General features: G+C 36.8%; 1 protein-coding gene across 1 annotated transcript; it reads left to right on the top strand.

The window, feature by feature from the left end:
* The first annotated feature begins 4,502 nt into the window (after positions 1-4,502).
* On the top strand, positions 4,503-26,043 carry LOC149811582 (zinc finger CCCH domain-containing protein 40-like). Its single transcript, XM_089993938.1, has 4 exons — positions 4,503-4,692; positions 24,029-24,298; positions 24,572-24,795; positions 25,115-26,043. The coding sequence occupies exons 1-4, from the start codon at positions 4,588-4,590 to the stop codon at positions 25,923-25,925; spliced, it is 1,410 nt and encodes a 469-aa protein (XP_089850064.1). The 5' UTR covers positions 4,503-4,587; the 3' UTR covers positions 25,926-26,043.
* The last annotated feature ends 282 nt before the right edge of the window (positions 26,044-26,325 follow it).

Genomic DNA, 26,325 nt, shown 5'->3' with positions numbered 1-26,325 from the left:
GGAAAACATGTCTTAGAACTAATTCATATAAATATTTGTGGGTTATTTCCTACAGCTTCTTAAAATGGTTAATAATATTTTATTACGTTCATAGATGACTATTCTCGTTATGGGTACCTATATTTAATTCATGAAAAGACTCAGCCCCTAGATGTATTCAAATCATTTAAGGCTGAAGTTGAAAATCAACTTGGCAAAAAGATTAAGGCCGTCAAATCTGACTGTGGTGGTGAGTACTATAGTAGATATGATGGATCATGTGAACAACGTCCATGGTCCTTTGCTAAATTCTTAGAGAAATATGAGATCATCCCTCAGTATACCATGTCAGGTACTTCTGACATGAATGATGTTGTTGAGAGATGAAACAGGACCCTGAAGGATATGGTAAGGAGTATAATTTTTTATTCTACCTTATCAGAGTCTCTCTAGGGAGAGACATTAAAGACTAAAGCTTATGTATTGAACAACGTACCATCTAAAGCAATAACAAAGATCCTATATGAAATATGGACATACAAAAAGTCTACTATGAAGTATTTTCATATTTGAGGATGTTCAGCTGAGGCTAGGCCGTATAGGACATATAAAAAGAAACTGAATTCAAGAACAGTTAGCTGCTATTTTGTTGGGTATTCTGAAAGATCTAAAGGCTATAAGTTTTATGACCCTATAAATAAGTCATTTTTTTAGACGAGAAACGTTTGTTTCTTTGAGGATGCTAAGTTTGGGAGGAGTGATAAGGTAAAAGATATTGCTTTTGAGGAAAAATCTCTTTCTCTTCTTACAGTCATGGTTGACAATGATCAGATTTTTATTTCTGATATTGTTCTTACAAATCTAGAATAAGGCAATGTTTTAGATCTCCCTATCCAAAATCAAGTTTTTACTCTTGGAGTACAAAGTCAACAACCTCAAGAAACACCTCAAGTAACTAAAAAACAAGTACCATTAAGAAAATCCACTAGAGAGAGGAGAAGACAATTTCAGATAATTATATTATCTTTCTACAAGAACATGAGGGTGATACAGGCTTAAGGAAAGATGATCCAATAAACTTCCATAAAGCCACACAAAGTTTTAACTCTCAAAAGTAGATTGATGCAATGCATGAGGAGATTAAATTCATGAAGGACAATGACGTGTGGGATCTTGTCCCATTACCTGAAGGTGTGAAAACCATTGGTTGCAAATGGCTATTTAAAACCAAGAGGTATTCAATGGGTAATATGGAATTATATAAGGCTCGTCTTGTTGCAAAAGGGTTTACTCAAAGGATAAGCATTGACTATATAGAGACTTTCTTTCTGGTTTCTATGAAAGACACTTTTAGAATTATGATGGCACTTGTAACTCATTATGATTTGGAGTTGCATCAGATAAATATAAAGACTGCATTTCTTAATGATGACATTGATGAGACAATATATATGGTGAAACTAAAATATTTTGACTTAGGCAATATAAAGAAAATTGATTGCAAATTAAAGAAATCTATCTATGAACTTAAGGAGGCTTTCTGTCAATGGTATCATAAATTTTATCAAGTTGTCCTCTTATTTGGTTTTGAGATGAATGTGATTGATGAATGCATATACCATAAGTTCAGTGGGGGTCAATATATTTTTCTGGTTTTATATGTCGATGACATATTACTTGTCAGTGATAATATAGGCATATTGCACGAAACCAAATGATTTCTGACAAAGAAATTTGAAATGAAGGATCTTGGTGATGCCTCTTTTGTATTAGGGATTCAGATACATCAAGATCGTTCTTGGGATGTTCTTAGATTATCAGAAAAGGACTATATCGAAAGGATTTTTGACAAAATTGACATGAAGAATTGTAAACCAGGTAACACCTCCATTGTTAAGGAAGATAAGTTTAGTCTCATTCAGTGCCCCAAATACCAGTTTGAAGTTAAGGATATGGAACAGATTCCCTATGCATATGTTGTGAGGAGTCTTATGTATGCTCAAGTGTGTACATGTCCGAATATAGCATACATTATTGGGATGTTAAGCAGATATCTTAGTAACCCATGTATGGATCATTGGATAACAACCAAATGGGTTGTGCGATACTTGCAAAGAACAAAAGGTTACATGTTCACATATAATAAGTTAGATCAGTTGGATATCATTGGGTATTCTAATTCTGACTTTGTTGGATGCCAAGACAGTCACAGATCCACGTCGGGTTATGTTTTTCTATTAGTTGGAGGAGCTATTTCCTGGAGGAGTGCCAAGCAGGTACTCATTGCTTCTTCTACTATGACAACATAATTCGTTTTGTCACAGAACTGCAGATTTTTGGATAATATTGAGAGACCACTCAAGTTATTTTGTGACAATAATTCAACAGTACTATTTTCTCATCAACATGAGTTCTTCGAAGTCAAAGCATATTGACATCAAGTTTCTTGTTGTTAAAGAAAGAATGCAGAATGGTCAAATATCTATAGAACATATTGTCACAAACTTCATGATTGTAGATCTGCTTACCAAAGGTTTTCCACCCAAGGTCTTTCACGAGCATACTGCTCGAATGGGTATTTTATCATTTTATGATATGCAGGTTTAGTAGGAGTTTGTATTTGAATGTTGTATGATATAATAAAGTTCATTTTACCACTTCAGAACAAAGTTAAAGTTTCTGTTTCATTATTTACTCATTTGTTGTGATCTCACTAAAGATTAAGGAAATACCAGTTGAAAATAGGTATGTTTGGATCACATTATGTGTAATTTTTGTGCTTTACATCCATACTTGATTCAAGTCATTTGGTTATGTCAATATACGCAATCATTGATGAGTCCAATCACGTTATTTATAATGAAGACAACTTTGGTTCTATGTTGACATGATCAATGGACAAGATTGTTAGAGATATTAATTAATAAGAAGTGTTTTTGAGCTTATAAGGATATAATGCGTGATTATAAAGTGACATATGTGGCCCAAGTGAGAGAAAAATCTTGTGGGCCTACGTATGTTCAATCACATGTTATAGGCTATCTCAAGTTAAGGCACGTATTATGTGATCTCATACAGTTGGGTCATGTGATATCTTATATGGTATATGGTCTTATTATGTGAAGAGACCTCTTATGCTTTTATCTGTCAATTTTTTATTTTATGATGGGCTGAATTGAAAATAGACCCTAAGGTGGTTACAATTAGGTTAGAGTCCCCAAACCTTATATAGTGACCTTCTCTTTAGGCTCCTCATCAATATCAAAAGAAAATTATCCCTCTTTTATTAGGTTTGGAGAAAGACAAGGCCACATATAGAGGTTCTGAGAGATTATACCCATCACAAATCTACTGGAGCACCAATGGATTCAGGTACGCTTCCACATCAAGATTTAGTTTCTGTTCTATTCAATGATTTAGCACGAATACGATTAACCATCTATTTAGTTTTTCGATGGATTAAAAATCCAATACTCACCACAAGTTCTAAAGTGCAACCTCAACATCCAATATTGGGAAATTTGGATTTGGATTTATAGTAGAACCTTGGGGGCAATGGGTAAATCCAGAGAGTTTTAAGCTGCCAAGAACATTGACCATAAGTATGGCAGCCAGAGCCAACACAATTAGGTCTCCGATCCTAGGGGCGGTTTCTCTTTGTAAATATCAAAAAAAACTAAAAAGTTGCTATTATTTTAAGTATTCATTCTAAGCTAGATAACAACTTATAGATCCAAATGAGGTAAGCAAGGTAGATTTCGGAAGAATCCACCATAACTCTTGTAAATTTACACACACAAAGCCATTTTCAACCCGTTTTTTGCATTGGATCACTAGATTTATTTATGCAAAGAGGATTTGTCCAACTCAAAACAAGGTTTAAAGATTGAAAAATTGAAAAATTTTAGGTGTTGAAAACCAAGCAATGACCTAGGGTATTTTTTTTTTCATGTTTTTTAGCTTGAATAAGGGCAAAGTGATAATTTTCACTCACTTTTTGGCAAAGGAGCCTGTGCCTTGTTCGGTTTTTGCAAAAGGGTCCTTAATTGAGGGTACAAGAGTTTTTGCAAATGGTTCTCTGCAAGGGTAGAACCATCAATTTTCATGACTTTAAAGTGACAAATCTGCCTAGATTTATGAAAATGTCGCCATGAAATTACCCTAAAGTTAAAAACGGTAATTTCTGGCCGTCAATATTATATTTTAAGGTAATATTTATATTTTTATCAGATATTTATCATGAAAAAAACATGGTTTTTTATTTTTAAAATTTTTTATTTATATTTACTTATAAAAATCATTTTGTTATATTTTAAATTTATTTTTTATTTCTGAGATCTTGCTGAAAAAAATGCTAGATTTTAAAAAAAAATCAATTTCTCTCAAAAATTTTTGCTACCAATATTTTTCCGTTTTTAACTTTTGTCACTAATAACAGTTACCGTCAGACAATCCGAACCCGAATCCGTTTATTGATCGGATCTGAATTTTGCTACCAAACCCGACCAAATCGGATTCAGGGTTCCATTAGAGAGAGAGAGAGAGAGAGAGAGAGAGAGAGAGGAAGAAGAAGGAGCAGGAGGGCGTGATCGATTTGGAGAGAGGGAAATGGCTCATCGTTTGCTGAGGGACGTGGAAGCCGACGGATGGGAGCGCTCTGACTTCCCCATCATCTGCGAATCCTGCCTCGGCGACAACCCTTACGTCCGAATGGTACATCTGCTCCTTTTTTTTGGTTTTTCTTTTGCTTTCTTTGATTCTTGATGATACCAACAACCAACTGCAATCGTCTATCTTCTGTTGTGCATGATTGAGGTGCTTTTTTCATCGGATTCCTTGTCTGACCCTTGAAAATAAGGGTTTTTTCTTATGTTTGGGTGCCAATATTTGAAGAATGCTATTTAGGGGCTGATTGTTGTGGTGGATTCTTCCTTTGCGTGATGTTTAGTTGTATTTGGTTCCCCTGGACATGTTGGTTCATTGGTGGCTGTGTTTTCCGTTTCTTCGAACAAATGGTGTGGTCAACTGGTCATGGTTTGTTCTTATTGCGTGAGAAATGAATTGAGTTCTACATAAAATTTGGTTTTTGTAGTTTTCGTTACGTCTTAAATGGTTTCTTGTTGAACGTATGAGCTTGAAAGATCATATGAACGTCATGGTGGTGATGGTTTTTTTTACTAGATGCATTCATTTTTTTTCCAAAAAGAAGAGCATGCATCTAAAGATGATAACCATCATCTTTTAATTAGAATATAGTTTTACTTCTTTCAAAGAGAAAAAAAAGGATAGCTAGAATCTATTATTATTATTATTATTATTATTATTTTCAAGTGGTCTTTACCTTTGTGAGGTACAAGATTTGTATTTATTTGGATGCCTAAACTAGGAGCGGAAGAAGCACAAGGAATGAAGAATTTCTTAGTTTCATTGAGTTATATCTATGTTGAATGCTGAGATCTTAATCATTGTAATTTGAGCTAATAAACCTTTCTTGGAGTTTTGGTTAAGAATCTTAAGATTGAGTAATCTGCGCTTTCATGATTAGAGGCTTTCTCTGAGGCTTAAGGTGGGACTTTTGATGCCGATTTCTTGAAAAACTGACGATGATGATGTTGGTGGTGGTGATGATGAAAGAAACAGAAAGATGAAGAAACAATGGGTAGGAGAAAACTGGAAAAATATCAAAATTTGAAGAAAACACAGTGTTTGTGATATTTTTCTCTAATCTGGCCTTTAAGAGGCTTGATTTGTACGAAATGTCCAAGGTTGTGGTCAAAGCTGCCGATTGGGAGGTTATATTCGTGTGTAAAGTTACCAATCTACAAATTTAAGGTCAGAAGAGGTGGGAACTAACCCTATTTTTCATACTGAAAACAAGAGAGGAGAGTTTCTCTTCCCATTCTAGATTTCTCAACTTTCCAAAGATTGGAGAATTTTAGTGATTTTGCTCTAGTCTTACCATTGCAAGGTTTCACTTAGGGATCTAGATCCGTAGATTTAAGAAAAGATGTGAAATATTGAGGTAAGAGGTTAAATCCATGGTGACAAACGTTTAATGACAATTATTTGACTTTTTTTTTAAATGCTCAAATTTTATGTTTTTCTTGTGTTCTATTAAGAAATATTGGAAAAATAAACAGATCTAAAGAAAAATGAGACTGCAAAAGAATAAAATAAATGCTTTTGAGACTTCTCTAGAACACGTACATGATATATCACAGTAAGAATATGATATTTTCATTTAAATGTATATTGCAATATTTTGATTGCTTAAAGTTGCTGATAGAATAATTTTTTTTCTGCATTTTTCTTGAAAACGTGGAGTTTGTTACTATGACTAAATAGAATTTGATTATGCAACGTACAAGTCTCCAAATATGTGCTCAGCTTGTGTTAAATAAAATGCATATTTGATATGCTGATGGCATTAGGAGCAGGAGACAAAATCTAGAAATGATCCAACATGAATTACATATGTGGATGATCATGATGTGATAGAGAATATTTTTGATGTGACTAAAATTCAAGATGTCATATGTAGGTTGAATGCCATGTTGTAGGTGAAAGGCAGCTTGTAACTCCATGTTCCTATGTAATCTTTTGGATGATATAAATACAAAATGATGGCTTGTGTGAAAGAAATCATTCAAATCACTATTTAAGACCTAGTTTTAAGGTTCTTAAGATTTCTAATTTTGGCATTTAAGGTGTATCTGATTTGATTATGCAACTTTGGGAGGCTACAAATAAATATGCACTCAACTTGTGTTCAAGTGCACTGTTATATTTGATATACTGATGGCGTCAGGAGGAAGAGACATAAATTGTAGAAATGGTTTGGCATGAAGATTATGTATATGGGTTGACCATGACATGGTAGCGTTTTTTTGCTCAACTAAAATTCAAGGTGGCATATATAGGTTGACCTTGCAGGTGAATGGTGATTCATGGGTGTGTTACTCTCTTAATCTTTTAGATAGCATACAAAAATGATGGCTAGTTTGCAAGAAATATGGAGGAGGAGGAGGAGGAGGAGGAAGAAAGGGGTGGAGGAATGTTTACTAGTAACCGAATCATGATTTTGGATTTTTCCTCCCACTATTAGAGTCTTTACATATGCATCAACGTTTTAGCAATTTGGTGTTTCACCGATTCAGCTAGATGTCTCAATCAAACATATCTTAATCTCATACATGATACATGCTTTGAAAACAATTCTTTTGACATGTCTTTTGTCAAAGGGTCTGCAATCATATCAGAGGTTGGTAAATAACTTAATGTAATTTCATTCTTTTCAATTATATCATGAATATAATGATATTTTATCATTATGTGTTTGCTCTTAGAGCTATCTGCTCTACTCTTCATAAGAGTGATTGCTGCTTGCCTGTTGGTTATATCTTGTTTCATATCACTGATGAAGCAACTTATCCAAATGACAAAAGTAGCAGCAACATTGCAGGAAACATACTCAACCTCTTGAGTGTGCTAAGCTACACGACCTTGTTTCTTGCAAGACCAAAAAATAACACCTCCTACAAAGAGAAAGTTATATCCAAAAGTAGATTTATTATTATCTTTGCTCCCAGTAAAATCTGAATATCCAGTTAGTTCTAAAGTATCTTTTTGAAAACACAATTGTAAGTTTTTAGTCTCTTTCAAATACCAAAAGATTATCTTCACTGCTTGCTAGTGAGGCCAACCATGATTACTCTGGTATCAACTAACGAGGCCAACAACAAAGCATATATCCGTCCTTGTGCATAAGATAGTATACATCAAGCTTCTAACAACTTGTACATAAGAGACATTCAACATTTCTTGTCCTTCACCAAGACAATCATTCTTACTTAATTTTATACCTTTTACCACATGTGACATGCTTGCAATAACTCATTCTAAACTTCTTGAGTATATGATTAATATATCTTTCTTGACTAAAGCTCAAAAGTTTAGATTTTCTGTCTCGAGTGATTTTAATTATAAGAACCTATGATATCTCTCTCATGTCTTTTATCTTGAATTGAGAATTTAGCCATGACTTGATTTTGACAATTATATTATTGTTATTTTCAATCAAAAGAATATCATCTACATAAAGTGAAAAAACAAAGAATTTACTTCACTTTTTCAGACATAAATGCAGTGGTCAAATCTGTTTGCCATAAATCCCAACAAAGTAATTGCCTTATGAAATTTTAAATACCACAAACATGGCTATTGCTTGAGTCCGTATAAAGATTTTTTCAACCTATACACTTTATCCTCTTGATCTTTAACAATATAGCTTTCAGGCTGTTGTAGAAAAATAATTTCCTTGAACTCACCATTTAGGAATATGATCTTAAAATCCATCTGATGTAGATGTAAATCATAATGAGTTACAATGGCCAAGATTATCCTAATCAAGGCAATTTTTGCAACCAGAGAATATGTATCAACATAATCTATCCCTTTTTTATGTGAAAATCCTTTAGCTACCAATTTAACTTTACCTTTATTTATATTACCATCGGTTTTAATAAATTTTTAAATATCTATTTACAACCAATTGTTTTTCTTTAGGTAAATTAGTCAGTTCTCAGACTTATTTTTTCTCAATGGACTCAATTTTTTCGTCCATGTCTTTTACCTGGTTTGTTGATTCATGTGAGTTTATTGTCTCATTATATATCAGGTTATTTACCATGTCATCAAGGTCTATTGAATAAAATAGTTTCGTCGGTAGGAAGATGGGAATCGGCTAACTATGAGAGGTTAATTGAGATGGGTGGTGGGAAACTAGGGGTTAAGAGTCCAATTTTTCCTTAGATAGGAATGAAGATTCTTCTGAAGTCAATTTCAAGAGAGAAATATCAGAATTTGATTATGATTCTAAAGATAATGAGTCTTGTCACTTATTTATAGAATGGTGTGGCTGAGTACATAATGTTTAGATCTCAAAACTCTTGATAGATCCAATCCAACAAGTATCAAACCCAAACAATAAGCAAACCCAATTACAAGCACTTGTAATCCAACCCAATTGCAAAGCAATGCCCAAAACCTGAATATAAGCTAGGTTGTTCGTTAGATTTTGTCAAAACTTGCATCATGGGTCCCAACTAGATTACATATACAAACAATTATAGCAAATATGTTCCCAACATATATAATATATAATGTTTGCTACCCTAGTGGGTAAGGAACCTCCTTAATGAAAAAATGTAATATTTTTATTTTTTTTTTCAGTTTTTTTTTTTTACATCTGACCCTTCAGATGTGATCTACTTGTTACATTTGGTAGAAACTAGCCTTTGGATAATGTTTTTTGATGTATATGTCAGATTTTATGAGTTGAAAATTCAACAGCCTACAATGTACTAAGATTTCAAACATCAAAAATACATATTTTTACATGGTCTATTCCTACTATTTGACCATGTTGAACACATCCATGAAGTCAAATTTGGTCAAAACAACCTCCTATGAGTTCCAACTATGTGTGTGTGTGGGTGGGTGGGTGGGGGGATCTAATATTAAACTACTTGTATTTAACATATTAAAATAACCAAAATGCCCTCAAAAGTAATGAAAATTTTCAAAATTTATAGTTATTTTTTGGGGTAAAAAAATTAACTTTGACTTTTCATACTTAAATTTGTGCACTTTTTACTTTTTTAGAAAAATGTGTTTTGATTTTTTTCCTCTAAATCTAAAATACTCATAATGCCCAAAAAAGTAACCATGCATTTTAAAAAATGTCATTACTTTTAAGAAAAACAAACAACAACAACAACTACGCCTTCATCCCAAAACAATTGGGGTCGGCGATATGAACCAACAAAGAAAATCATTCTGGGTCTTCCACATGAATCCTTCTCCTCCATTCATTTCTATCCAATGCCATGTCCTCGGTGAGGTTCAAAGCATTCATATCCTTTCCTATCACCTCCATCCATGTCTTCCTAGGCCTACCCCGACCTCTTTTAACTAATATATTTTCCCATTTCTCCATCCTTCTAACTAGAGCATCATTAGGCCTTCGTCGAATATGTCCAAACCACCGTAAATGATTCTCTCTCATCTTATTTTCAATGGGTGCAACGCCTACCTTCTTACGTATCTCCTCGTTCTGAATCTTATCTTTTATTGTATTTCCGCACATCCATCTCAGCATACGCATCTCAGCTACACTCATTTTTTGAATATGATGTCTCTTGACAGCCCAACATTCCGTACCATATAGTAAAGCGGGCCTAATAGTCGTCCTATAAAACTTTCCCTTCAACCGCAATGGCATTCTACGATCGCACAACACTCCAGTTGCACTCTTCCATTTCATCCACCCAACCTTTATCCTATGATTTACATCTCCATCAATTTCTCCATACTTTTGAATGATAGATCCCAAATATTTGAAAGAATCATCCACCGGTATTTCTTGCTCACCAAGCTTCACTACACTCCCATCTCTATTTCGTTGCTTACTAAATCGACATTCCATGTATTCTGTCTTACTCTTACTCAACTTAAAACCTCTTGCTTCCAATGTCATTACTTTTAAGAATATTTATATAATTTTAATAAATTGAATGCATCTAATGTTAAATATAACTAGTTTAATGTTAGATAAACTATATATATATATATATATATATATATATATATATTAAAAAATGTCATTACTTTTAAGAATATTTAAAAAGTAATGCGTTCCTTAGGCCTCTTTTTTCATTAGGTTTCGTTAGGCTCATTCAGAAATCATACTTTTAAGTGTTTTTCTCACATCTAACACCATAGATGTGATCTATATTGTTTGTTTAGTGGGAGCCAGCTTTTGGATCGCCTAAATCTGACCTGTATACAGGTTTTCTTGGTGATCAGAAATCAATGGCTATGAAGGAATATGAACTTATGAATGTTAAGAGTTAAAGGTTGTGCTCAAAATTTGTAATTTTATTTTTTAGCCTTATGTGTTAATCCAATTGTTTATTAAAGGGAGAAGCCATTAATGCCAGAAAGTGAGGAAGATCAATCATTGCCAATAAAACATGTACATTTTGCATATGAAAGTTGGAAAAAGGTTCTCAAGTATAGGAAGAAGTGATGAACAGAGTCAATGACAAGAAGTTAGACTTAGTTAGAAAAAAAGAACTAGACCAGCCTTAGCATGTTTAGAAAACTAGATGTATAATGCCTTTTTAAGTTGGATCTATTGTTATCCTGTCTTTTATTTCTATCATAAGACTGTCTTTTATGTCATCATGAATATTAACTTATGGATGTTAAGGGCTCAAAATTTGTAATTTTGTTTTTTTTTGCTTATGTGTGTTAAATCCAATTGTTCATCATTTTTTCTGTGGTAAAAATGTCAGATGCATATTTTTAATTAAAACTTGTATTTCTAAAGTTTTTTATTATTGAGCTCCTAATAAAGTTTTTAAATTTTATTTTGCTATTTTTATTCTATGTTTGACATGCAATATGATATGATGAATCTGCATCTTAGACCTTTCTGATGTGTGTGTGTGTTTTTCTTTCGAAAGAACTTTCTGATATGTGTTATGATATGCTTTTCATGTCATTTACAAAAATGACATCCGCACAAGGCACCCTAGTTATAGCATGAATTATACCGTGAGGCCAATTGGTGCACTTCAAATCATAGTTCTCATTAGATGGTATATGCTCCTTTTACCCTTGGTCTAATAATAACACCACAAATAGTATCTCATTTTACATCAATCAAGTATATTGTTTCTAATGCCAAAGTTGGAAACTGAAAAGCTTACAAGGTAGCAAATGAGTAAGAATAAACTAACCTGCCTGCTTCATGTATCAGAGAAACAATATCTGCTCTAGAACCAGTAAGGTAAATGTGATTATTTAAAGGCTTTGTCACATGGGTGCGGGTGCGGGGGTGTGACACTTTAAAAAACCTTCGGTGCAGCAGGCAAAAATGTATATATATATATATATAATTTTGAAGTTTTAATGGTTAATATTGTCATAATATCATTCATCATGCATGCAATATATCAACCTAAATATCAATCAAATAAGTAAAGCAATTACATAAATCAACCTAAATATCAATCAAATAAGTAAAGCAAAAAATAACTAAATTACGTACCAAAAGTATATCCTACAATGTATATGACGATGAAGTAATGGATCTTAATAATTTTCTTCATCATCATCAAATGCATCATTAGAAGGAATACTGGGCTCAACTAAATCCATGTTTGTCATATTGAAATCATGCTCTCCCTCGAAGTCACAATCTTCTGGGTTTACATCTTAAAATTTGGATGTTCCTTGTCTGCGTTACAAACCCAATTTGAAAATGTTAAATACAATACAAGTATATTTAAATGAAAAACTAAGAAATAATCAAATAACTAAGAGAGCAAATTAGTACCTATATTCATCATTGGTTCGCGAAAGTAATCGAAGATTTGAATGAACATATACTAAATCCTCTGCAAGCTTGCTGGTGAGTTTGTTTCTCTTAATGTTATGGATTTGAGAATATGTGCTTTAATTTTTTTCACGACGAGATGAACTAGCAGACTGCGATAGCAATCTTAATGCAAGATGTTGGAGAAGAGGTGTTTCTGATCCAAATGTTGTCCACCATGTAATAGGATCTATATTATCCACCTCTCTCGCGAATAATGCCGGTCCATATAATCTCGAAGATGAAAATTTTTCAAACTCTTGTGTGACTTGATGTAGAAGATATGCTTCTGAAAAAAGTCTTGTCATACACATATTTCTATGTCTTGATAGCTCTGGGTCTAAATTTGGAGGGACACGACCAATACCACCTGCCCGCCACTTATTTGCATAATATTTTGGATTAAGAGAATGTGTCATGCAATGCAAATGAGTGTTGCTCTTATCCCATCATCTGACTAAAATTGAATGAATATGGTTAAAAAATTCTGAATCATCCAATGCAGAATTTTTTTCTTCATGCTTGAAAACTATAGCTTGTATTTTTTCAATCATATTATCCCACATTTCATAAACTCTGTGAAGCATGAGCTCATCCTTATCAACTTCTCTTAACATTTCTCAAATAAGTTGCGTAAATTGAAGTAAGTATACCACTCTGTCCCAAAATTCATCATCAAGAATGAATTTCTTAATTTCTTGAGCCTTGATATCATCATCAACACGATAAAATGTTCAATTTTCATTAATCAAAGCATTCTTCACTTTTTTAATCCTCTTCACCATCACAATGATGGACGCAAAACGTGTTTCAGCGACCTTCAACAATTTCAGGTCAGAATGTCTATTAAATATAACATTAGCACGATGGTGGTTAACAACAAAATTCCCAATGCTTTTGACATTTCTTTCTAAATCTTCAATCCATGAACATAAAACATATGCTTGCGAATTTTCTTTTTTGGGGTTACAGATGCTCTTTAGGGCCAGATTTAAGCCCTGTGCTACACAGGGAGTCCAAAAAATATGAGGGTACTCACTCTCCAAACTCAACGCTGTACTTTTACAAACTAGAGCATTGTCTGTAATGATTTGTACCACTTTCTGATCACCCACTTCTTTTATGACTTCTATAAACAACCCCTTCAAATACTCTACATTTTTATATTCCTCAGATGTATCAACTGCTTTCAAGAATATTGGGCCACTAAGCGAACAAACAATGAAATTGATCAGTGGACGCCTTTGAATATCTGTCCATTCATCAGAAACAATAGAAACTTCATTTTGCTCGCATGAATATTTTTTAATCTCCAGCAACCTCTCCACATTTGCCCTCTCTTTTCCAAGAAGTGTGGTTTGTATTTTTTCTGAGCTTGGAGGCACATAGTCACTCAAATTACAATTTGCCAAAGATGTTACTAAATCCTTCCAATAAGGATTTCTAGCCGCATTAAATGGGAGTGAACTAGAATAAAAATACCTCCCTACTTTTCTATCCATATCCTCTCTTCCATATGTATTGAGTGATGATTGTATCGTTCCTCTACCTCCTACATTGACTTTTTTTTCAGCATCTTCTTGGTGGCTTCCAAATGACACATTAATTGCACAAGAATCACTCATTGTCTTTCTCTTATCATATTCTTCTTGTATTTTCTTGTATTGTTTTTGCATTGCCTCATCAACTTTTTGTAATGAAATATGCGGAAAAGAAATGTATGTCCTACAATGGACATTCACACATAGAAATCAAAGAACAAGTCCAAAAGAGGACATACACAAAAGCCAATAATGGCTAGAAAGCAAAAAATCTTATAAAGGCACTAAAGGGCTTGAAGAAGCCACACTTTACAAAGGGGGAGACCCCACTTATTTATAGGCAAGAGAGGAGTGAGGGAGAGTTAGAGAAAAACAAGAGAGAGGGACCATTGGGAGTCCCAACAAGGAGTCGTTGGGCTCCCAACGGTCACAATTGTGACCGTTGGGGGCCCAACGATTCTTTGTTGGGCCCCCAATGGCTGTGCATTAAATGCACAAAAAGGAACAAAAAAGACAAAAGAAATAAGAAAAAAAATAGAAAAAGAAAAAGGAAAAAGGAAGAAAAGGAAAAAGTCTAAAATGCCCCTATTGGGCGAGTTTACAAAACTACCCCTTATCGGGTAGTGAATGATAAATATATTTATATATATATATATAAATATATATATTACATATATTTTAACACCCTCCCTCAAGCTTTACAGGGATACAACGAAAAGCTTGTTGAGAAGAAACATGAAACGAGGAGCAACAAGAGCTTTGGTGAAGAAGTCCGCCAACTGGTACTCGGATGTGACGTAGGGCAGTGCTATGGTTCCTTTTAGGTATTCATCTTGAACATAGTGGCAATCCATCTCAATGTTTTTAGTACGCTCATGGAAGGTGTGGTTGCTTGCAATATAGATAGCACTCTTGTTATCGCAACACATCTTCGAAGGAATTGAGATGGCGATGCCCATATCACAGAGGAGACTTCTAAGCCACACAAGCTCCATGGTTGTAGTGGCCATTGCACGATATTCTGCTTCAGTTGAGGACAATGCTACTTTATGTGCTTCTTGCGTCTCCAAGAAATCATAGTCACCTAAGAAAACACAAAAACCAGTGGTTGAGACTCTATCATTGGGATTTCCTCCCCAATCAGCATCTGTATAAGCAATTAAATCAAGTGATGATGAAGAGGAAAGAAAAACTTCCTTAGTTATGGTGTTTTTAATATATCTGACAATCCTTAAGACTGCACTCATGTGCACAGTTGTAGGTGCATGTTGAATCTGACTGACGGAGTGAACTGCATGAGCTATGTCTGGCCGAGTGATGGATAAGTATGTCAGAGACCCAACGAGTTGACGGTAGGGAGTAGGATTCTCAAGAAGTGTCCCATCTTCCAGCCTTAGCTTTGCATTGATAACCTCAGGGGTTTCTGTCTTTTTATCATCCGAAATTCTAGACTTGGCACAAATGTCAGCAGCAAGTTTTATCTGAGAGAGAATATACCCTCGGGGTGAATATGCAACTTCAATACCTAAAAAATATCTTAAGAAACCATGGTCAGACATGTCAAAATTTTCTTTTAAATTTTTCTTAATATCATGGATTCCTTGTTCATCACTTCCAGTGATGATCATATCATCAACATATAGTAGTAGAATAACTACAGAGGACCATGCACTTTTCACAAATAACGCAGTGTCAGTATAACATGAACGAAAATTTAAGCTAGTCATTACATTGCTAAATCTGTCATGCCAAGCTTTCGGAGCTTGTTTTAACCCATATAGTGCCTTTTTTAGTTTAAGAATTTTGTTTTCACCAATAGATACTCCTGGTGGAGGATCCATATAGACCTCTTCACTTAGTTCGCCATTAAGAAATGCGTTCTTAACATCCAATTGATAGATAGGCCATTTTTTAACGGATGCAACCGCAATAAGAGTCCTAACACTAGTCATTCTAGCTACGGGAGCGAAGGTTTCTTCATAGTCTATTCCGTACTCTTGAGCATATCCTTTGGCTACCAACCTAGCTTTATAACGTTCTAATGACCCATCACTTTTAGTTTTAATTTTGAAGACCCATCTACATCCAATAGACTTCTTTCCAGTGGGTAATGAAGTTATTTCCTAAGTTTTAGCCTTTTCAAGGGTACTAAGTTCTAGTTTCATGGCTTCAACCCATTGATGAATGTTTTTGGCTTCATTATAGTGTGATGGTTCATGATAAGAGTGTAATGCAATTAGGCATGCCCTGTATTTAGGTGTTAGGGATTCATAGGAAACAAACCTATTAGGAGGATTGGAGATTCGGCTAGATCTCCTTAAAGAGGTTTCTTCTATGTTGGAACTTTGAGAATATTTTTCTAAAGCGCTTATGGGAGTTTCTTGACCACGCCTAGCATAGGTTTGAATTGACCTATTTTCAACATCATTACTTCCATTTTCAACATTACTAAGAGGAGTATCCTCTAAATCATTAGGAACATCCTCTACGTGAGGAGTCACATCTTCTTGAGAGAGAAGATCAAATAAGAAAGCATATTCGCTTTCATCAATATCTTTATTTTTCTCAAAGCCGTTCTCATTTTCTAAAAAGGTAACATCTTTGGATACATATAGTTTGTTGCTTTTAGGATCGAAGCACCTAAAACCTTTTTGATTTTCTCCGTATCCTAAGAACACACATTCGATAGCTTTGGGAGATAACTTATCTCTTTTATGTGTAAGGACAAAACACTTACACCCAAAAAATCTTAATCTATTAAAATCGGGTGTTCTTTCAAAAAGTTTTTCATATGGAGATATATTTTGTAGGGATGAGGATATCATTCTATTTATCAAATAAGTGGAGGTTAAGGCGGCTTCGACCCAATAGCATTTTGGAATTTCTTTAGAAATGAGAAGAGTCCTAGTTGTTTCCAAAATGTGTCTATGCTTTCTTTCGGCTAGACCGTTTTGTTGGGGAGTCCTAGGACATGACCTTTGATGACAAATTCCATTGGTTTCCAAATATTCTTGAAATTCATTTGATAGATATTCTCCACCGGAATCAGATCGAAGAATGAAGATATTAGTTGAAAATTGATTTTTGACAATCATATGAATTTTTTTAAAGAAGTTAAAAACTTCGGATTTTAGATTGAGAAAATAGATCCACACATATCGAGTGAAATCATCAATGAAAGTAACATAATATGAGTATCCTCCTTTTGATATGACCGGAGAAGGACCCCAAACATCCGAATGAACTAATTCAAAGGGTCTTTTTGACACAAATGTTCTCTTTGAAAGGGGGTGAATTTCATTTTTCCAAAAATACAACTCTTGCAAACAAAATGTTTCTCATTACAAAATTTCTTTCCAAAAGGAAAGGAGTACATTTTTGAGAAGCTTTGATGTCCAAGTCTTTGATGCCAAGTTTCTATATTTTTATCTTGGACATGATTACAAAATGAGTTAGTGGGAAGTTTCAAATTGGTCATGTAGTAGAGATCTCCCTCCTATGGCCTTGCCCAATCCGCTTCCCGGACTGGAGATCCTGTATAGAGCAATCCTTGGTTGAGAAGGAGATTTCACATCCATGATCACATATTTGAGAGACAGATAAAAGATTTAAATTAAGTTGAGGTACTACTCTTACATTTGGCACAAAAAAATCTTTTGAAAAATCTAAGGTTCCAAAATTTTTAACTTGTAAAGAGGTGCCATCGGCGGTGGAAACAAAAGAATTTTTGGAGTTGCTACATACATTGGATAGTCCATTTTCAATAGGGGTCATATGAAAAGATGCTCCAGAATCAAGAATCCAAGAAGGCGTACCTGGAGGAGAAGAAGAGGCAATGGCGGCTCTCGAAGTTGACTCCCGAAGTTGACGGCGATTTGAGTAGAATTTGAAGTGCTTCGGATAGTTGAGCAAGGGAGAAGGACTCTTTCCCTTTCATTGGCTCCTCCTTCTTTTGTGGGATTTCTTCAATAATAGCAACTTTACCTTTTGGAGGTTCATTTATCTTTGGACAATTAGGTCTTATATGACCCGGTTCTTGACAATGATGGCAAATGGCTTTCCTATAATTGCCATTATAGTTATTTTGCCTCCCAAAGTGTGGATGCTTATATGCTTTCATATGATTGCTGGGTTTAGACATGACAAGAACTTCATCTCCTCCTTTAATCATGCCAAGACTCGTTTCTTCTTGGCATATTTTGGCTATGGCATCTTCCAATGGAAGCGATTTTGATCTATGAAGGATGGAGGACCTAACTTGTTCATATTCGGGCCTAAGCCCATGTAAAAATTGGAAAAAGTGTTCTTTCTCCATTTGTTCTCTTCGCATTTCCACATCTTCACTTGATACCCATTTGGGTTCAAGAAGGGATAACTCATCCCATAAAGGTCCAAGAGTGATATAGTAATCTCTTACACTCATTTCACCTTGCTTAATGGTACGGATTTTTTCTTGGATAAAGAATTGACGAGCAAGGTCTTTTTGGGTATACATACCTTTCATAAAGAACCATGCTTCATTTGCTAGGCGGAATTTATTAATGTTGGCGCAAATCTTTAGCTCCACGTTGTTCATGAACCATGCAAGAATTTTTGCATGCTTACTTTCCCAATCTTCTACCTTGGATTGGTGATCTTCAATAGCCTTCATGCGAGCATTTCCTTTTAGAGCTTTTTCTTGATCACCATCTATTTTCGTAAGTTGAAGTTGAGGTTCCCTAATGGTGCCCATAACATATCCCCAAAGCTTTTTACCTTTGAGATTGTTCTCTATGGCGGCGGCGGCCCACATCATGTAGTTAGTACCATTAAGCTTGAAGGAGAGATCAATCTTTTGTTATCCTTCCATTATATAATCAAGAATGGAGGACAAACAAAGAGAGAGATAAAACTAGACAACTAGCTATATGAATCAAGAGCACAACCAAGGCTCTGATACCATGTAATGAAATATGCGGAAAAGAAATGTATGTCCTACAATGGACATTCACACATAGAAATCAAAGAACAAGTCCAAAAGAGGACATACACAAAAGCCAATAATGGCTAGAAAGCAAAAAATCTTATAAAGGCACTAAAGGGCTTGAAGAAGCCACACTTTACAAAGGGGGAGACCCCACTTATTTATAGGCAAGAGAGGAGTGAGGGAGAGTTAGAGAAAAACAAGAGAGAGGGACCATTGGGAGTCCCAACAAGGAGTCGTTGGGCTCCCAACGGTCACAATTGTGACCGTTGGGGGCCCAACGACTCTTTGTTGGGGCCCCCAATGGCTGTGCATTAAATGCACAAAAAGGAACAAAAAAGACAAAAAAGAAATAAGAAAAAAAAATAGAAAAACAAAAAGGAAAAAGGAAGAAAAGGAAAAAGTCTAAAATGCCCCTATTGGGCGAGTTTACAAAACTACCCTTTATCGGGTAGTGAATGATAAATATATTTATATATATATATATATATAAATATATATTACATATATTTTAACACTTTTCTGCATCCTGAAACGCCATGTCCTGGTATCTTCAACAAATGAGCCTTTACTCTTGTGTAAGACCCAACAAAATCTCTTTCATAGAGCTTGCATCGAAATCTCTTGTTTCCACCACCTCCTTCTCTAGTTTTTGCAAGCTTATCTACATGTACCCATAGTCGCCCTACATCGTCACTCTCACTACAATTACCAACAAAACTAGCAGCAGAACTCATATATGAGGATGAAGATGATGCAAATCCTTTCCCTTTATCCGTCATTTTTGTCCTTAAAACACAAAAAAATTCTATTAAAATCAATTATGCAGACAATTAAGATTTATAATATCGAGTCCAATGATGAGTTGTGGAGCCTGATTCAGAGTTTTTGCCCTTACTGGGGGGTTCAGTGGCTCCCCTCCCGGCGCGGGTCCCGCTGCCCGTTCAGCGGGCGGAGGGGCCGCCCTTGGCGGGGGGTCGTACGGGGGAAGCACCCCCCGAAAGAAATTTTTTCTTCGAAGGGGCTCGGCCCCTCCCCTAAAATTAGAGGGAGCAAGGTGGGGGGCTCGACCCTTCCCCTGCCGAAAACAGGGAGGGCTCAGCCCCTCCCCTGCCGACCCAATAAGAGAGCGAGAGGGAGCAAGGGGGGATCGACCCCTCCCCTGCCGACCCAACAAGAGAGCGAGGGGGAGCAGGGAGGGGGGCTCGGCCCCTCCCCTGTCGACCCAACAAGAGAGCGAGAGGGAGCAAGGAGGGAGGCTCGACCCCTCCCTTGTCGACCCAACAAGAGAGCGAGAGGGAGCAGGGGGCTCGACCCCTCCCTTGCCGACCCAACAAGAGAGCGAGAGGGAGTAGGGGGGATCGACCCCTCCCCTGTTGACCGATCCAACAAGAGAGCGAGAGGGTACCTGCGACGAGGGAGAGGAGGAGGGGGTGTCGGGCTCCCCTGCGAGACGTCGGGAGGAGAGGAGGCGAGCGAGAGAGCGGAGTTGCGCGGGAGAGGAAAAAAATTCTGATGCCCTAATCCTCTTTCGCAGCCCCTTTTGATCGGGCATCAGAATTTTTTTACGTTAAAAAATTAGACAAAAATGACCCTTGGTGTGTTGACCGCACCCAGGGTCGTGTTGACCGCACACACACGCACACCCGCGTTGCGTCTACGCGGGTGCGGCACCTGCTTTGCAGAGTCCCTGTGACTTATTTTAAAGGAAGTTAGATATTAGAAAATTGTGCATTTTCTTGTGTGTGTGTGTGTGCCTATGTCACTGGGACACGACATAAAAGGCCACATACCCCTGTCGACACCACCCGACATGCCTACGGGTATTGGGCGCGGCACAGGTACATGGGTCTGTGGGTTGGATGGGGTCCAACTAAGACCCAACTCCAAACCCACAATCTCTCTCTTTTTTTCTCTCTAAACCTCCCCCTTGCCACCCTCAGCAGTAGGATGGGAGGAGAAGAAGAAGAGAGACAGAGAAGTAAGAAAAAGAAGAGGAACTAAGAGAGAGAGAGAGAGAGAGAGAGAGAGAGAGAGAGAGAGAGAGAGACGTGGGGTGGGGGTTATGAAGAGATGGAGAGGGAGAGAGAGGTGGTGGGGTGGGGTTACCCAAACTCTCTCTTCCTCTCCCTATATATATATATATCATAGTCACCTGTATCATTAAAGGCAATTTCTCGGTGAGGGTATTTCTCGGAGAGATTTTTCAAAAGTTGATAAATCTCGGGAGTTTAAAAAATTGAAAAAAAAACAAACAAAAAAAATCCTAAGAAAATAATAAGTTTCCTATTATTTTTCTTTCAAAAATATAAAGAAACACGTTTTAAAGGTTTTAAAATATAAAAGAAACAAAAAATTAAATGCAAACTTAATTTAAAAAAAAACTCAGAAAATATCGTGATATTATTGCGATATTTTCTATTTGTCGAGATTTTGAAAATATCGTGATATATTTCTGATTTTATCGGCATCCTTGAAATTGCCGATAATATCGTGATATTTTCAAAATATTGGCGATATTGGTGACTATATATATATATATATATATATATATATATATATATATATATATATATATATATATATATATATATATATATATATATATATATATAGCCGTGTCCATGTACCCTTAATTTTTGAAATTGAGGTGTCATGCCCTCCGCACCCGTACCCATACCCAGGTGACATGCGTGTGCATGTTCTTATGTGTGTGTGCTTGCTTGCACTATGTGTGGTATTGAACTACCACCATATGTTATTGAAAGTGCTGCCTTCAACCCGGAGCGACAGCCAAGTTTCTCCTCGCGCTGCCCTCAACCCCGAGTTACAGCCGAGCTTTGGTTTGGATAAATCAAATCCTCTGAGGCTGAAACTCTTAAATCTTAACTGGCTTGTCTGTTTACTATTTGCATGTGCTTATGCTGATTCCAACATGATGATTTGGGGGCCTATTCTGATGAATGTTTTAAAACCAGTGACTCAGTCGTGCTTGACTTGTGACTCGCTCGGTCATAATAATTCTTAAATAAGTGTATATACATATATATATTATGTAACATATATACATTATACACTTAAATAAATAATATATATGACACGGATAAGTCATAAGTTGACCTGACTGAGTCATGGGAGTCATATTAAAACTTGGCTCACTCAGCCGAGTCTGGGAATCATTGTCATTCATTATTTGACCTGGTAAATGGCCAAGTGAACTCGACGAGTTTTTAAATACTGATTCTGAGCGATGCTCATCTTCTTGCAATGGAATTGATTTTTCTGCTTTCCTGAGCATGAAACTTGTGTGTCAACTGGAATAGCAAATTCTATTTTTGCAAAAACGAATGTTCATTCAAAGAGGAGTGATGAGATGCCACAAGAAACAGAGATATCAGGTTTTGGGGGGGGGGGGGGAGGGAAACCATGGTTGCCAGTTGAGGAAACGGGAAGCGAGGCACTTTCAAAAATTTAGGAAGCGGGAAGTGTGGGAACACTTAGGAGCGAATCGGGAATAGTCTCAGAAGCGATCTAAGAAGCGAGGGGGAAGTGAAAAAATAAAAAATACAAAAAAAATGAAAAAAATGGGGGAAGCGTGTTTCCCATTAAAAGGAAGCGCGCTTCCCATTTAAAAATGGCGCTTCCCCGCGCGTTTCGGAAGCGCGACGTTTCGTGCTTCCGAAGCGCGCTTCCCCACTTACCTAGGCGCTTCCGGTAACTCTGGAAAAAACCCTAAAGGTCCTAGCCTTGGATCCCCAACCCATTGAAGATCTGATTGGGACTGCTTATGCTTAATGAAAAAGATAGAGCGGGTGGTAGTGGCCTACCACTCACCTGACTAACTGCCAGTGGACACGCTTGGAGCGTCCATCATGCGCTGTCGTTAAAAAACTACCTTTAGCGGTGTTTCCAAGTGCCACTAAAGGGTCTTTTAACCCTTCACCGCAAGCGTCATCCATCGCGTGCATGTCTGCTAATGGTTAGCCAAAAAGGTGGCAGGTGGTTACCACTTTTTCTTGCAGTCAAATAAAAAGTGAATCAAGTGTGGGTCAAGCATTATAAAAACATCTCCTATACCTTTTTTTCCATGTATACTGCCATGAGAGAAAAACCTACAATTTCCAAATGAACCTTTTTTCCCCTTCACTGCCATGGTGCCAAAATTTTTGGCTGCACAGATGCAAATCCCACGCATGTCTTTCAACCCAGGAGGCAACAGTCTTCAAAAGAATGAATGAGCATGTCCAACATAAATGTCACAGTGACTCCTCCGTGGAGCACATAGAAGCATCAAAATGATCTTGAGAAGGCACCCTATCAATCGAGGTCAACCATGAAAAGACGACAACACAGGGATTGGGACGCAGTCCCCAAATTTCCAAAGTTGCCTTCAATGGTTCTAATAGTTATCAACTTTCAAAATGCTTCTCCCTCTCTCTCTGTGACTGATCTGCAAGCTCCTTTGTGAGAGTCCTACCTCTCTGATCATCTAAAGACTATATTCCAAGCACCTTCTCCCAACAGTTTGCATCTGAGATTATTTCTGGCCAAGTTAAGGAGGTTTGGGTATCTATCATTTAAAGAGAATTCAATGAAGGATCTGACAACTAAAATCTCTTCCCACATCCTGATGCACATATGTGGGGATTTTTCAGGTCATTGTTTTCATATTAAGGAGAATCTGGACAGCTAATGCTCTCAGAGACCCATGGTTTGGGGCATAGGTTGCTGTTTGTGTCATCACATGTAAATCGACACGCCAGTAACTATGCTCTAAACTATGTACTTACTGCATATTTCATCTGGGACATGGATGCTTATAAATCATCCAACAGTAAGTAATATTTAAGTTGATTTAAGCATTCCCCAGTTTGCCCTAAAAATGATGTGTGATATTTATGTTGTTAACATGTAGTGTCAAAGTTATTTCACCTTGAGAAGTGTGATGCACACATGTAACATGACAGTCTGATCCATTCCTAGGAGAAAGATCCCTTTCAGATTTTGTTCATTCTTGTACTCCTTCAAATTGACTGCAATATGGTTATTTAACCATGCATGCATTTGACAACTAGTTTATGAGATTTGAGTGTTTCTTTGCAGACAAAAGCAAATTTTGACAAGGAGTGCAAGATATGTACAAGGCCATTTACAGTGTTCAGATGGAGGCCTGGACGAGATTCAAGATACAAGAAGACAGAAATTTGCCAAACATGCTGTAAGCTGAAAAATGTGTGCCAGGTGTGCCTTCTGGACCTTGAGTATGGGCTGCCTGTGCAAGTTCGCGATACAGCTCTGTCCATAACTTCAAACGATTCTATTCCAAGAAGTGATATAAATAGGGAATACTTTGCAGAAGAACATGATCGCAAGGTTTGCTTTATAAAACTTCTTGGCTTATTTTTTTTCTCACATGAAATTTGGGAATTTTAAATGCTGTACTGTCAAATTAAAACTAGTTTGCATCCTTATTGCAAAATCTTGTCCCTTCATCTGCGTGGACCTATATCCGTACATTGCCTACATTAATGGTGACTTCATTCATAATTGAATTTTCAGAGCACTATGGACTAATGCTAGTGCTTCAATTGTACAAAACAGTTAATACGACAGCTATCTGAGCAAATCCACTGATTCATTTTACAGGCTAGGGCTGGCATTGATTATGAATCATCTTACGGTAAAGCACGCCCTAATGATACTATATTGAAGCTTCAAAGGACCACTCCATATTATAAAAGGAATCGATCACATGTTTGTAGTTTCTATGTACGAGGTGAATGCACAAGAGGTGCTGAATGTCCATATAGGCATGAGATGCCAGAAACTGGAGAGTTATCTCACCAGAACATTAAAGATCGTTACTATGGGTATGTTTGGTAAACCTTTTTTTTTGGTTTTCTCTCGTTAGTTGAGCACCCTGCGTATCAATTTCTAGCCCATAGCATGTGCAGTTTGGCATTTGGTAGATATGAGGACAATTTTGAAACAAAACAAATGAGTTGGACCTTTTTTTTCGGGTTTTGTTGCCCATAACCAAATAGGTTCTGGATTTTCCTTGTTCCATTTCCTCTATTGAAGTGAACCTATAGATTATTTACTTGAACTATCGGGCCAGGAGTTAACGCATATTCTAACGAACGTTCTTCCTCATCATTTTTTTCTTTGCCATGCTTAACATGTTTGCAGAGTGAACGATCCTGTTGCATTGAAACTTCTAAACAAGGCAGGAGAAATGCCATCTATTGTTCCTCCTGAAGATGAGAGCATAAGGACACTTTATGTTGGTGGGCTGGATGCTCGGATCACAGAAGAGGACCTCAAAGACAAATTCTATGCATTTGGCGAGATTGAATCGATAAGGCTAGTGCTCCAGAGGGCATGTGCTTTCGTAACATACACGACTAGAGAAGGTGCCGAGAAAGCAGCAGAAGAACTATCAAACAAGCTTGTCATAAAAGGGGTGAGACTAAAGCTAATGTGGGGGAAGCCTCAGGCTCCAAAACCAGAGTCGGAATCCCAAGACGATGAAGCTGCAAAACAAGCAGGGGTGGTTGCCCATGGTGGCATGCTTCCAAGGTCAGTGGTATCTCAACAGCAGAATCAGCTGCTTCAGCCACCAGGTACTCGGGATCAGCCCCCCTTGCATTATTTCAATATTCCTGCTCCACTCTTGCCAGAAAGAACATTTTACCCATCAATGGATCCTCAGAGAATGGGAGCCCTTGTTTCTTCTCAAGAAGCAAGCAGTAGCACACCAAGTGGATCAGCAGAAGGGCAAGAGAAACGGAAACAGCAGCAGCCACCACAGCAAGGATCCTACAGGCCTCCAGATGGCTCCCACTTTTCTTATCCAGCACCACCACCACCTCAACATGGCCAATACCCACCATTCTACCCACCTTATCGTTTTATGCCACCACCTTATCCTCAGTACCCTCCATATCAGTCTGCACCACCACCTCTGCCTCCACAGCAGTATCCAGCTCAGCAGTTCTAAGAAATCAACATCTATTTCCTAGTCTAAACGATTGAAATATATAACTTTTGATATTGTACAAGTTTCTTCACGACTGATATGAAGGTTGCACTTTAGGCTGTCTTTGGGAGCCTAGAATAGGAAATTGTGTTGTGGTTTTCACCATGCTTTTTTACTCTCTTGCTGTTTGGGATCAGTGGCGTTGCTGAAACAATGCGTTGGGACTGGTGTTGTCCGGCCAAACACCACATTTAAACACCTTTTACGAGAGGATGTTTTTGGCAACTCCATCTCTCAACATCACACATTGTCCAAACGATATTTTTGGCAATACTTTTAAACCATGTCCCATTGCAAGTCTCCCAAACATAGCCTTAGACATTCAATGGAGATGATCGATTGATACCCTGTTGATAGGTGT

This window comes from Nuphar pumila, chromosome 17 (assembly GCF_984573655.1).
Source record: "Nuphar pumila chromosome 17, dmNupPumi1.hap1.1, whole genome shotgun sequence".
NCBI lineage: Eukaryota > Viridiplantae > Streptophyta > Magnoliopsida > Nymphaeales > Nymphaeaceae > Nuphar > Nuphar pumila.
The sequence above is the reverse complement of the archived record's forward strand: the minus strand, read 5'-3'. Positions and strand labels throughout refer to the sequence as shown.